The 14,752-nt window shown below is 37.2% G+C and overlaps 2 protein-coding genes across 3 annotated transcripts in view; one reads left to right on the top strand and one right to left on the bottom strand.

Annotated features, from left to right (window-relative positions):
• Window positions 1–410, bottom strand: part of ap3b1a (adaptor related protein complex 3 subunit beta 1a) — a 65,101-nt gene extending 64,691 nt beyond the window's left edge. The window contains exon 1 of the mRNA XM_074617158.1: window positions 97–410. Within this exon, the coding sequence (XP_074473259.1) occupies window positions 97–221 (125 nt within the window). The 5' untranslated portion in view covers window positions 222–410. The remainder of the gene's footprint in view (window positions 1–96) is intronic.
• A 1,597-nt stretch (window positions 411–2,007) lies between these two features.
• On the top strand, window positions 2,008–14,418 carry LOC141757061 (secretory carrier-associated membrane protein 1-like). Of its 2 annotated transcripts, none has more exons than XM_074617225.1 (9): window positions 2,008–2,229; window positions 8,554–8,631; window positions 9,128–9,235; window positions 9,707–9,818; window positions 10,169–10,297; window positions 12,020–12,179; window positions 12,309–12,410; window positions 13,166–13,283; window positions 13,369–14,418. In XM_074617225.1, the coding sequence occupies exons 1-9, from the start codon at window positions 2,173–2,175 to the stop codon at window positions 13,516–13,518; spliced, it is 1,014 nt and encodes a 337-aa protein (XP_074473326.1). In that variant the 5' UTR covers window positions 2,008–2,172; the 3' UTR covers window positions 13,519–14,418. The 2 variants fall into 2 exon arrangements, with proteins under 2 accessions (XP_074473326.1, XP_074473327.1); XM_074617226.1 differs by lacking the exon at window positions 2,008–2,229 and adding an exon at window positions 6,892–7,016.
• The last annotated feature ends 334 nt before the right edge of the window (window positions 14,419–14,752 follow it).

Below are 14,752 nucleotides of genomic sequence, written 5' to 3'. Positions count from 1 at the left end.
TAGTAGTTAACCACACAAACTTCACCATAAACGGTCTAACTTTACCACAAACTAACAACACTGACTGAATATTGAACTCATGCTCAGCTATCTTACTTTTTGAAGTCAGAGCTGAAGAGTCCGAAGGCAGCAGCAGCTCCGGAGGTCGAGCTGTTCTCCAGTCCGGCTTCCACCGCTGCTTCTGCTCCTCCTTGGTCGTTGTACAAGGCGATAGTCGACATGTTAAGAGTTTAAACAAGTAACCGTATGTTCTGCTATTAAACTGCTCATAAACGCGAAGGTTTGTTAGTGTAACGGAGCGTTTAAAGTTCCTGTAAAGCCCAAACTTCTCCGAGATTTCACCCAACTTTTCTTTATGCACACACTCACAGTACAAGGCCCATTGACAGGAGGATGGAGCACGCGTCATCAATACGTCAGAGCATCGGGGAATTGAGCCAATCAAAACACACGACCGCAGTTTAAGTTACACTACGCATGCGTTGTATCCCAAACACCCAAAACCAGTGTCCTAACCTCCTTCTATAGGCCTTGATATAGTAAGCGGAAGTGTGAGCTGGACAAGTTGGTGTCACATGACAAGCTCGGGACATAGATCTAGAATATCTAGAGTATAACTGTTTGCTACTCATACAGTGCCTGTAAACTAACGTATTGTGTAGTATATCTAGATCTATGTCTGAATCTATGTCTGAAACGCCCAGAGCCTTTGTGTTGCCATGGCAACAACGGATTTTGATCAGAGAAGAGAGAAAGTGAATAATTTGCGTACAACGGTTTTGTTTTTTTTACGTAAAATAACCAAAAAATATGTACTTTTTTTTTTTTTTTTTTTTAAATTTTCTTCACAAACAGACAAAAAAAGAAGAAGTAACATCTACAGACAGACTCACAAACATTCCAACCCCACATACAGAATAATATAATACAAAATAAAAAATAAATAAAAATAAATAAAAATAAAATACAAATAAATAAAAATAAATAAAATTGAGTAATGCTACTAATAAAAATTAAATTAAATTAAAAAACTGGATGTTACGCAGTGGGGACTTCAGCTAACAGTCGGGGGAGTCAAGGTGTCTAATAATTGGGCCCCAAATACACTCAAATTTCATTTTTTGCTATTTGCTATTTGCTATTGCCTGTTTTTAGGAAAGTAAAAGCAGTAATACCACACTGTATAAATACTTTGTTACAAGTGAAAGTCCTGCAATCAAAGTTTTAGCCTCAAAATTGACTTCAGCATATTGAGATGCATATAATAATTATAGCATTTTAGATGGTGAATTAACCCCAATTCAATAATGTGTATTCAATAACCCCTCATTTGCATAATGAGGCAGAAATGCACAAAGAAATGTTTAAAGAAAGGTATAACGAAAAGAATAGAGAAATAGATAAGTTTGGGCAATAAATAAGTCGTGGAATGCAAAGGGAAAATCGTGCATAAATACATTAAAACAAATGCATAAATAAATACATACATTTAAATATAAATATAAAATAAATAAACAATAAGTGCAAAAATAATTGAATAAATGCAAAAATAAATAAAAGAAGAAATAAAAAATAAATGCGAAAATTACGAAAAAATCGTACATAAATAAATAAATGCATAAATCAATACATACATTTAAAAATAAATAAAAAGAATGGCAATAAATGAATACATAAATAATTTTAAAAAAATTAATAAATAAATAAATTTGAAAAATAATAAAAATAAATACATAAAAGGGAAAATTAAACTGAATAGTAAATGAATAAGGGAATCAACACAAAGATAAAAGAATAAACAAGCAAATTAAAACATAAATATCAATTGATTTCACATTTTATTAATTAATTAATGACTTAATATTATTTTGCTACACTTAATGACATAAGTAGGGCGTGACGTTTCATTAAAAAAAAATAAAAAGTAAATAAAAAGTAAAAAATTAAAACCAGGTGACGTTTCTTTACTTCCGCCTTACATTCCTAGTGTATCCTGCATGTGATCATCTTCTCCTCCTTCTCCTCCTCCTCCTCAGATAGTATCTCTAGACTCAGTTAACTTCACCTCTAAACCGTCTGTCATCTGTCGGATCTACCCCTCTAAACCTCTTATAGTTATACTAGTTTAGAGACTCCTTTATCTAACTGTTAGTCGTGCTTCTATGTGACAGGATGTCAGACTTTGACAGCAACCCGTTCGCGGATCCGGAGATCAGCAACCCTTTCCAGGTAACGTCAGCTAGCAGCGTTAGCCACATTAGCATTATTACAACATTACTCTCAGCCAGGCAGGTATTGATCTGTGATAAACAGCTGTAATCAAGATATTAGACTTTAATAATAGTGATAGCAGCTATTAGTAAACAGTTAATTCACTTGTTTTTATGCTTTAGCTTCAGCCTGTCACTTTGTTCACTCTGGTGTGACATAACATGGAAAGGTAGCAGGTAGTGTTGTGTTAGCTGGCTTGATGTGTTGTGTTAGTCTTCCTTATGATTCAGCTGTGTGGTGTTTTATTATAAACAAATAACTTTAAACTTTCCACCTGTCTTTACAGGTAAATAAAAAAAAATATTAATAAATAAATGAATGACTCAATAAATAAATAAATACAGTACATGTCATTAAATGTAGCAAAAATAATATTAAAAATAAATGTAGATAAATAATAGATAAATAAATACATACTAATAATAATAATAAATAAATAATAATAATAAATAAATACTAATAAATAATATATAAATAAATACAGATAAATAAATACAGTACATGTCATTAAATGTAGCAAAAATGATATAAAAAATAAATGTAGTCATTAATTAATTGATATTTCTGTTTCAATTTGCTTCTTTATTTATTTATCTTTGTATGAATTCCCTTATTTATTTACTATTCCTTATTCTATACTATTTTCCCTTTTATTTATTTACATTTTTTTTTGCATTTATTTATCTTATTTATTTTTGCATTTATTATTTATTTATTTTATATTTATATTTAAATGTATGTATGTATTTATTTATGCATTTTTTTTAAATGCTTCTGAAATTCAAGGAGCTATTCAAAGCTGTTTTCATGCATGTTTGATTTGATTTGGACATTACATAGATTAGATCCCCATAATGGACTTTACTATACCAAACCACAGATAATAACTCAAGCTGATGTGCAGGATTTGAGGGGATGATTCCATTTAAACAGGCTGTCAAAACAGTCATTTCAGTCGTTTTTTCTTTTTAAAATAGAGAAGTCAATAAGGGTAGAACATAAATTTTTTCACTGTCATGCTTTCATTATGATGTTATCTTTGTTTAGTCATTGAACCATACACAGTCTTGTGTTAATAGTGTCTTGTCATGGTGAAAATATGCATTTGATCATGTGCTCTTGAACCTTTCAAGTCTGCAATAGTGTTTTCCTCTCGATTTCATCATATACATTAACATAGGCATTAAGGCAGCAGCAGCTAATTAGCATTTACAGTAGAGTTGAAAAGTCAAGTCAAGCTAATATTTTGATTATCGTTTAATTGTTTAAAGGTCCCATATTGTAAAAAGTGAGATTTTCAGGTCTTTTACATTATAAAGCAGATTTAAGTGCTATATAAATACTGTTAAACTATCAAAACGCTCAATCTACGGAGAAATACACACATCCCGTATTCAGAAATTGCGCGTTTGAAACAAGCCGTTAGGATTTCTGTCCATTTATGATGTCACAAGTATACAATATTTTGACCATTACACAGTTTTAAACGTAAACATTCTAAATGTGTCCCAGTTTATTTCCTGTTGCAATGTATGTAAATAACATCAGCTGACAGGAAGTAAACATAGCCCCAAACTGTTGCCTAGCAACGCAATTCCATTGAAATGCACTAAAACGGAGCGTTTCAGACATAGGATGAATACAGGTAGATTCAGGCAGACAGAAACAAGGAAAATAAAGTGTTTTTTGAACATTACAGCATGTAAACATGTTCTATTAGAAACACAAAATACAAGTATGAACCTGAAAATGAGCACGATATGGGACCTTTAAGAAAAAATGCCAAACTTTCAGCTTCTGGTTTTCTTATTCTTCTATGATATTTAAATGAATATCTTTGCATTTGCACTGTTTTCATTATGGATTAAGTAGAGTAAGGGATAATGTACAGTAAGCGTGTCATTGTTGTGAAATAAACCCTGACAGGTCTTGCATCGCCCTGAAGGGGTTTATTTCAAAACAATGACCCGCTCGCTGTACATTATCCCGCTTATTATTGACACAGTAACTATATACTGACACAAAAACCGTCCGCCAGAGTCTGACATCAGAACTGCGTCCTTAGCAACGGTCTCTTATACATAGCAACGGTCTGCTATAAAGAAATAACAGACGGTGATTGACCAATCAGAATCGAGTAATCAGCAAAGCCGTGTAATAACATACGATAAATCACATCTGTATCATGTCAAAAATAATAGTAGAACTGCAACGATTTGTCAATTAAAAAAGATAATTAACTGATAATTGACTAATCGTTTAAGTTATTTTTCAAGTAAAACTATCAAACATCAAACATTTGATCGTTCCATGTCCTCAAATGTGAGAATTTGCGACTTTTGTTGGTCTTATATGATAGTTAATTTTTGGGGGACCCTGGGACAAAATCTTGGGGGGTCTATGGTCTAATTTGTGTCAGTTTAGGGGTCCTTGACGTAAAAAGTTTGGGGAAACTGCTCTAGGATACTGTGATGGGCATGTTTCACTTTTTTCTAATGTTAATGCTGAGGTTAATCAAGTAAATAATTGTCAGAATAAGAATAGAAATAATAATTAGTTGCAGCCCTGTTTTAGATTAACCACTTGGCCTGTAACATGTCAAACATAATGGAAGGCTAGTGCCCTTCATAAATTACCAGAACTGATTTATAAAGATGATCTACATCACCAAACACAACAAAGTAATCATTTTATAAAGATGTGATTAAAAAAAGAAAGTCATTTGTGCAGCTGTTATCAGCACATCTGGCTTTCTTAATATAAAAAAAGAATACTCAATTAATTCATTTTCTTTTGACTGAATAAGAATTAATTGGCTAAAAGATTATGGCACAGATATTTCTGAGTTCATTAGCTATAATAAATTATTTCTCCCATTTTAGAGTCTGTAATGTTTCGTAGGATCTTAAAAAGTCTTTCCACCATCTTGCTCACTCGCTGTGTGACGGTGGAAGATGCTGACGGCACAGTTTGACCGTACGGAGTCTTGGAAAGTGAATTATTCATGGAGCCTCATTAACATACTGACATGACTACTGAACCCCTGCTGCTCTGCCAGTTTTCTGTCATTTATTGGCTCACACTTTTCTTTTGTTTAGCCTGAGGAGAAATGGAGCTTTGTTCCCTTCTCTGAGCTATCTTCAATACTTCATGAAATCATATGGTGCCGTCATGGCGACATGTGGTGCGAGGATCCCCGCTGGCGCCTTTCCTGCTAAATTTCATTACTCCCATTCCTGCATCAGATTGTTAGCGCCACCAGGAGATTATGTATTCGGTGGTGTGTGTGTGTCTGTCCACATCTAATCTCATTTACTGCTGGACCCATCAGCCAGATGTTTATGACTGTATGTTCTAGCACCTCTCGTGGTTGCAGCGATTCACACTTTTTTGAAGCTTTAAACAGTCAACATGAAGCGTTAGGGTTGCACGATTTTGAAAAAATATCTAGTCATGATTATTTTGACTGATATTGCATTTGCGATATTCAAGGGAATGATCATTTTTGCATCAATATTCTCATTTTCATTGAAAAACATAATTGATTTTGAATGATTACGGTGTGATTTTTGCAGGGATGAAGTTTTCTGAAGTCTGTAGAATATGATGTGTAGGCCAGGACATCTCTGCAGCACCACAATATTTAATTTAAAATGGTATTTTGACACACATTACGCCTTTAACGAATATTGCGATTTTAACAAATACTGCGATTTGAAAAATTGCAGTAGGCCATATTGCGATTTCGATAAAATTGATTACCTATTCAGCCCTAGTCACACAGTGAACTGCAGTTTAGCTGTACAGAGCCGGTGCAGACAGCTGCATAGATTAAAATGCGAGCGTATCTGTTGCGTCAGACATGCATCTGATACGCGTTGCGGTGTAGATGACGGGCAATTGTGGTTTGTATTCATTCAATCAAACATCACAGCGGTGGTCGTTGGCGGAGATCTGCACTCTACTGAGTTAACTTGTTCTAGTTCATTCTGTTGTGGCCTATTTCTCTGGATGGAGGCTAATTAATACAGAAATTAAGCTCCAATATGTATTTTTAAAAAAGCATTGTAGTAGGGCTGATCCAAATGTTTCGAAGCTTCAACCGTTGCCATGGTAATCGACCTCCAAATCAGTATTCGAAAGCTACGTTTTTGATTTGTTTTTTATATAAGTATGTAATCATAATGTATAAATCCCCAAATAGTCCATGAAATAAGGAATAATACCACAGCATTATTCATTATTCATATGAGTTATTCTCAGACGGATATCACTGTTTGTTGTGTGTAGAGGTGTGTGTGTGTGTGTGTGTGTGTGTACAGTAGGCACTGAAACGGGGGAGTCGGGGAGAAACTTGCAAGTTTGTGCCTTATTAAGTGACATGAAATCCACAACCATGAAATTAGTTTTCACACAGGCAGTCAGACGTGCAACAGGTGGATCATTTGATTTTGTAGATTTCAAGATGAAAGCTGGGTGAATATGCAATGCGTTTGTTTGGCTGTGCAATAGGGTGACATTAAACTTTAAACACAACATACCCTGAAATATTGATGACCCTGGTCTGGTGACAAGTTGCAGCCTGTGAGTGAGTCGGGTAGAGGAGGAGATGCTCCCAGAAACTTAAGAGTCAGAGAGACGGCGAGAGGACTGGATAAGGATAGCACTGCAGGATTACGCAGATTGGATGTTAATCTGGAGCAGCAATTTGAATGAAACTAGTGCGAGACTGACAGCAGCTGATGGTAAGGTTAGAATAAAGAGACATTTGTGATAATGTTGATTAACTGATGCAGGAACAGGAACTTTACATGCAAAAAAAAAGGCAGAAGATAATACACTGTGTACTTTCAAAGTAGCTGATATATGATAGTTGAATACTATGGAGGATGGAACCTGCCAAAATCAAAAACAAATTAATAAATGACTCGATAAATAGATAAATGTCATTAAATGTAGCAAAAATAATATTAAAAATAAATTCAGTCAATTAATTGATATAATGTGACATAAATTGATATTTCTGTTTCAATTTGCTTCTTTATTTATTGATCTTTGTATTTATTCCCTTATTTATTTACTTAATTTTATAGTTTAATTTTCACTTTTATTTATTTATTCATTTATTTTTATAATTTTTTTGCATTCATCTTTTTATTTTTGCATTTATTTCTAATTTCTTCATTTCATTATTTTTGCACTTATGTTTTATTTATTTCATATTTATATTTAAATGTATGTATTTATTTATGCATTTTTTAAAATGTATTTATGCACTTATTTATTTATGACAGGCTGTCACTCAATGTGTGTCAGGGTGCACGACTATATGCTAGCTAGCTATTGTATACATATATAAATAAATAAAAGGGAAAATTAAATAGGGAGTAGTAATAAGAGTCCCTTATTCATAGAGTAAGTAAATAAGGGAATTACTACTGAGATAAATAAATAAAGAAGCAAATGACAACAGAAACATAACCGCCTTGGCAGAGGTAAATATCAATTAATGTCACATTTTATCAATTAATTAATGGCTACATTTATTTTTAATATTATTTTTGCTACATTTAATGCCATTTATTTATTGAGTAATTTATTTATTTATTAATTTATTTTCAATAGTGGCAGGTTCCGTCCTCAATAAGAAGATACTACAATATGTACTTTAAAAGTTTGTGCTGATATTTGATGGTTGAATACACCCCATAAGTAAACATAGTTGCACTCCACTTTAAGAGGCTGAACAATGTCGGGCTTTTTAAGCGTCATCCTTTAGTCCACTCTGTGTGTTTACTGTACATACAGTAGTAAAACTGCCTTTATGAACGAGGTTGTTTGACTTTGCTTGTCTTGCATACGAAGAATGTGCCTAAAAGGATCAGAAAGTGCTTTGGTAGTTTTTGTGCCGAGCGCAGCACACTATAAAAACACAAAGTCTCTCTTTTTATTTCTGTCTTTAGCAGCCAGAAGCATTCCCCCCCCCCGTCCTTCTGAAACTCAAGGACATGGTTATTTATAGACGTCTTCCCGTGAAAATTATTGGAATCATCCCGTCTTTGCCAGTATTGAATTATAGGCCTGTTGCGTTTTAAATGAAGAGGGTTGTTTGGCCTTCATCTGACACAATAATGGAGGGCTTCTACACTCACATGAGACGTTTCCACTGCTGTCCTTGGAGGAAAAACACAAAGATAGACATATCAACACTGACTCTGATTCTCATACCAAAACTATTCAGAACAGTTGAGTTCATTTACTACCTTGTTTGTGTTTTCTCAGGATCCATCAGTGACACAAGTACGCCAGGCTGCTCCTCCAGGGCTGGAGGAGTACAATCCCTTCACAGATGCCAAACCAGTGAGTACTTTTACACTCAATCCAACGGCAACTAGTTCACACTTCAAATAGATTTCAACGACATTAACAGGATTGATTTAGTTCTAAAGAGATCCGTGTTATTTCTGACTCTCACGTGATGCGATAGCCATGAGAATATAAATGGTTTAATTAAAGATTGTGTTAAATGGGAAGTAAGACATGTTTAATTCCCAGCGCTCATCACTCCTACAGATCATCATCCAGTAGGGATCACACACCACAGAGCTTTGTAAATATATTTTGTAATTACAGTCAATAAGTCGCCAAAAAATCAGTCCCAGTTTATTATTTAGCTCTCATTTTAATACTTTTAAATGTATTTTAATTACAATGAAAATAAATATTGAAGACCTAAATTAAAATAATTGATCACATAATTATCAAGACTTTATGATTCAAGTTTTATATTCTAATTGCACAGAGCTCACCACATGCAAGTTGTGTATATAAACGCATATATATGTTTCCTCCGTAGACGCCTTCGGGTATGGCGCCCAAGACTGCGGCGCCCACCATGAACACACAACCCGCCATCATGAAACCCACAGAGGAGCCTCCGGCCTACTCGCAGCCTCAGGTTCAGGTAGGACTGACCCAAACTGGACCGCACACAGACAGAAACACTTTACGCTGTTTGGTCCGGTTAGAAATGAAGGATTTAACAGACCTGTTGTCACCAACGCTGGTTTTTATTGAGTCTGAATAAAAAAGAGATTCTGTACTGAGGGCAGAAAATACATTAACATGACAGCTGGTTTCATGCTGAGTTTGTGGCGGGAACGTAGCTCCGCAGGAGGCTGCTGCTGTCTGAGACCGGGCTCTGTAGCCGCTGAGGGGAACACCGCCTCTGAGAGGAATAACTTGTGATGTGATGGTGCATCTCATTTGTCGTCGGGCTCCTGGGAACGAGTTGTGATGTCTCTCCTCCTCCTGCAGAGAACTGGATTTATTCCAAAAGTAGAAACAAAGAACTCCTGTTGAGCTGAAAACACGCTTCTGTACTTTTATCGTCTGTGTTGACATCTGTTTTATATATGTGTGTGTGTTGGTGTAGGAGCAGTCGGGAGCAGCTGCTGAGCTGTTGAGGAGGCAGGAGGAGCTAGAGAGGAAGGCTGCAGAGCTGGACCGCCGGGAGAGAGAGATGCAGTCACTGAGTGCTTCAGGAGGTCAGCATCAAACACCAACACACCGCCTCAGACACTGTTCATTACATTAACCAAAACTATGACGACATATCCGTCAACGACCTTTTTTTCTTGCCTATGATGAGGCGATGACGTCATTAAACACTAACGGTGGCGATATCAAACATGCAATATCGTTGACGAAGAAAGAAGAGACTAAAATGTAGAACAGTAAACACACACAAGTCATACTGTAGCATCTCCTCTGTATCTCACTGCCAAACCGATGATGAGTTTGTCACTTTTATAGGATTTTTTTGTGACTGTTACAGAAACCTTGGTTACTGTAAAACATGAACTCTTGTTTCTTTTTGTCTCCCTGACTGTTTCAGGCAGGAAAAACAACTGGCCCCCCCTCCCGGAGAAGTTCCCCGTGGGTCCGTGCTTCTATCATGACATCACAGTGGACATCCCTGTAGAGTTTCAGAAGACAGTCAAGATCATGTACTACCTCTGGATGTGTGAGTAGCTCTCATTAGTCCTTCACTTTATTCAGTTTGTCCTCATGTTGACCCACTAATATTTAGGATCTCTGCTGCATTGTGAGGAAGTGTTGGCGGTGAATTAACCCACATATAAAGTGAAGAAGAAGAACCAAACCAAACAGCCATCTAGAGCTGGAACAATTAGAACAATTAATAAGTTAGTAGATCATCAAAACAATCAACAACTATTTTGATTTGAAGTCATTTTCAAGCAAAAATACTGAATATCTTTAGGTGTTGTAGCGGACTCAGTTTTAAAGCTGGAGTGAAAATACTAGCTTGTCATGAAGGAAGTTAAATAATGCTCCAAACTTACGCTAAATTTTGGCGATTGGCCATTTTCAAAGGGGTCCCTTGACCTCTGACCTCCAGATGTGTGAATGTAAATGGGTTCTATGGGTACCCACGAGTCTCCCCTTTACAGACATGCCCACTTTATGATAATCACATGCAGTTTGGGGGCAAGTCATAGTCAAGTCAGCACACTGACACACTGACAGCTGTTGTTGCCTGTTGGGCTGCAGTTTGCCATGTTATGATTGGAGCATATTGTTTTATGCTAAATGCAGTACCTGTGAGGGTTTCTGGATCAATATCTGTCATTGTTTTGTGTTGTTAATTGATTTACAATAATAAATATATACATACATTTGCATAAAGCAGCAGATTTGTCCACTCCCATGTTGATAACAGTATTAAATACTTGACAAATCTCCCTTTAAGGTACATTTTGAACAGATAAAAGATGTGCAATTAATTTGCAATTAATCATGATTAACTATGGACAATCATGTGATTAATTGCGATTAAATATTTTAATCGATTGACAGCCCTAATTCAAACATAATGCTTCCACCCCACACATTGTAGGGCTTTGCTGCCAAAAGAAAACACTTCCAAACTCACAGAAGAAGGGGAATTAAAAGATGTAGTCTTTGTCTTTAATTGGATTTAATGCAATAAATGGGCTGGTTCACGTTGATATTATAGGTGTAGATCTGCAAATAAAGCTGGGCTGAAGACATAATATCTTCATTTTTTCCTACAACCTTTACAGCTCCGTTCTGGTGGTAGTAAAACACATTCCATCTTTTCCCAGTCTCCATGTGGGATTCAGGGAATGAATGACTTCAAATGACATCCAGCAGCCACATGACGGAGCACGTGGTGCAGTCATGTGTCCTGATGACTTGGTCAGATGATTGCTTTGGTTCAGAGAGCAGTAGATACTCCTCCTCCCTCCCTTTTAGTTTCTTCACAGATTAGTCTGATAGAAGCAAAGAATTTCTTACTTTTTGTTGAGGAAAACCTCCAACAACCTCAAATAGAGAGGATGTTGAGCACACATCAGCACCAGCCCCTGCTGAGTCAACCAGCAGGCTCATGTCATATTTCACATTGTGATGTCAAATCCCCTCACTTTGACTGTTAATGTACAACGTCTTTAACCAGGCAGGCACTGTTAGGACCCTGAGAGCAAATGGTAATAATGAATAATTCAATAAATGTGTGTGTGTGTTCTCAGTCGTGTAACGTGTTGAAATATTAAGCGTCAGTGTGCAGCAGCTTCAGGACACTGGACACTGAAAAGCAGCCTGGACATATACAGTGACACACCAAGACTCCGACGCTGTCCCACTTTCACTCAAAGCACCACCCAGACACTGAATGTACGTTTCCTTTGTGCTCCTGCGTCAGTTCACTCTGGTACACTGCTGGCTAATATGGTGGGCTGCCTGGCCTGGTTCTGTGTGGACACATCTCGCGGGGTGGACTTCGGCTTGTCCATCCTCTGGTTCATCCTCTTCACACCGTGTTCGTTCGTCTGCTGGTACAGACCGCTCTATGGAGCGTTCAGGTAAACAACACAAACGTGTTTGACCTTCGGATGTTCAAAATGAAATAATTATAATAAAAATAATAATCTTGTTTTTATTCTCTCTTTCTCTTTCTCTTTCTCTTTCTCTTTCTCTTTCTCTTTCTGCAGGAGTGACAGCTCATTCAGGTTTTTTGCGTTCTTCTTCGTGTACATCTGTCAGTTTGGCATCTACGTTATCCAGTGTATCGGCATCACTAGTTGGGGCGCCAGGTGAGAAATCAGAGCAAGAAGAGACACAACAATGTGTATTTAAAATGTTCAGTAATGTTTAGTGTTCCTACCCCCGAGGGAAGAAAACTATCATAGATTATAACATGGTTTTTAACGGCAATGTGTGTTTTAAGAGCTGTGACGATTAACCAGCAACTGTTTTGATAATTGATTTATCGTTAGTCATTTTTCAAGCAAACGTGATGGCTCCAGCTTCTTAAATGTGAATATTTAACATTATAGATACTTAAAAATAGGGCTGTCAATCAATTAACATATTTAATCGCGATAAATTGCATATTTTTAATCTGTTCAAAATGTACCTTAAAGGGAGATTTGTCAAGTATTTAATACTCTTATCAAAATGGGAGTGGACAAATATGCTGCTTTATGCAAATGTATGTATATATTTATTACTAGAAATCAATTAACAACACAAAACAATGACAAATATTGTCCAGAAACCCTCACAGGTACTGCATTTAACATTAAACAATATGCTCCAATCATAACATGGCAAACTGCAGCCCAACAGACAACAACAGCTGTCAGTCTCTTTAGTGAGCAAATGTTACTCAAACCGAGTTAAAAGAGCATTTGTTGGGGACTATTTTTAGCTGCGGATTAATACACATTTGATGCCCTGTTTAGTATTTATGGCAGCAGGGTGGTGTATGAACTACAAGTTCATTGTTGACAAAAAACAACATAGATAATATGACGACTTTATCCTGTGTTGTCTTTCTCGTGCTCAGCGGGTGGATCTCAGCGTTGACCGGCCTGAATCGCAGCATCCCAGTGGGCATCATAATGATCCTCATTGCTGCTCTCTTTACCTCACAGGCTGTCATGTCCCTCATCATGTTCAAAAAGGTAGAAACACACACAGCAAACCTTACAGGACGTTAAAGTCTATTAAAGTCCGCTCAGTCATAACGCATCTCTTCCTCCTCGTTAGGTCCACGGGATGTACCGTACCACCGATGCCAGCTTCGCGAAGGCCCAGCAGGAGTTCGCCACGGGCGTCATGTCCAACAAGACGGTCCAGACGGCCGCTGCTACTGCCGCCTCCAGGGCTGCAAAAGAAGGCTTCAAGGAGCAGATCTGATTGGCTTAGAGAGCGCGCTCATCTCTCCGTCCAACCCTTACCCCTCCTCCTCCTCCTCCTCCTCTTCCTCTGCTCACACCCAGCTTCCACTTGAGCCAACTGCCCTGTTTGAACACATGGAGCGTCCCCCAGCCTTCTGACAATGCCGCCGTGGTTCATACGAGGGCGCTACGGTCGGCCATCCAGTCGCCCCTGATCTGTAATCTCAGTCCGAGTGAGAACACGACCACTGCTAACCGGATTCAAACTCTCATCTCAGACTCCGGGACCCCCTCGCTGACGCTGCACTCCTACCGCTCAACCAACTTTACTTTCTCTGTGTGAGTTTGTGTGTGAGTTTGTGTGTGTGTGTGTGTGTGTGTGTGTGTGTGTGGCCAACTACATGAATGTTTGTGTGCCTCTTTAAATGTCGGGTCTGTCCTCTGCAGACGGATTCTAATGTAGCTGAACCAAGTCAGACTTTCTAACGTTACCGGGGCATTTCACCCCGCAATCCTCCGCAGCATCATCGGCTTCCTGTGTGTCTGAGGCTTTTCCTTCATTTAGCAGCCTATGTTAATTTATTATCAGACAAATGGAAGTCGTATAGTACTGTCTAGTTGTCGGTTAATGCACACGCAGCAGCATCCTCTCATTTGTTTTTCCATGAGTTCATAATGTAACACTGCTGCCCCCCGGTGGAGTGACCGTGTATTGCTGAAGATGAATGCTGTGCATTCCAGTTCACTGCTTTGCCTTCTTCTTTCTGCTCTCCTCACTATTTGGTTTTTAGAAAGTCTCCTTAAAGTGATGCTTCACCCAAAATCTGGGTTAAAAACCTGAAGAGCTTCAAACCAAGAACACATCTCAAACATCTCAAAACATCTCAAACATCTCCAGACATCTCAAACATCTCAAAACATCTCAAACATCTCAAAACATCTCAAACATCTCAAAACATCTCAAAACATCTCAAACATCTCAAAACATCTCAAAACATCTCAAAACATCTCAAACATCTCAAACATCTCAAAACATCTCAAAACATCTCAAACATCTCAAAACATCTCAAAACATCTCCAGACATCTCAAACATCTCAAACATCTCAAACATCTCAAACATCTCAAACATCTCAAAACATCTCAAACATCTCAAAACATCTCAAAACATCTCAAACATCTCAAAACATCTCAAAACATCTCAAACATCTCAAAACATCTCAAACATCTCAAAACGTCTCAAAACGTCTCAAAC

The sequence above is a fragment of the Sebastes fasciatus genome, chromosome 19, assembly GCF_043250625.1.
Source record: "Sebastes fasciatus isolate fSebFas1 chromosome 19, fSebFas1.pri, whole genome shotgun sequence".
NCBI classification, from domain to species: Eukaryota; Metazoa; Chordata; class Actinopteri; order Perciformes; family Sebastidae; genus Sebastes; species Sebastes fasciatus.
Note: the sequence above shows the minus strand (reverse complement) of the source record. Positions and strands in the feature narration are given on the sequence as shown.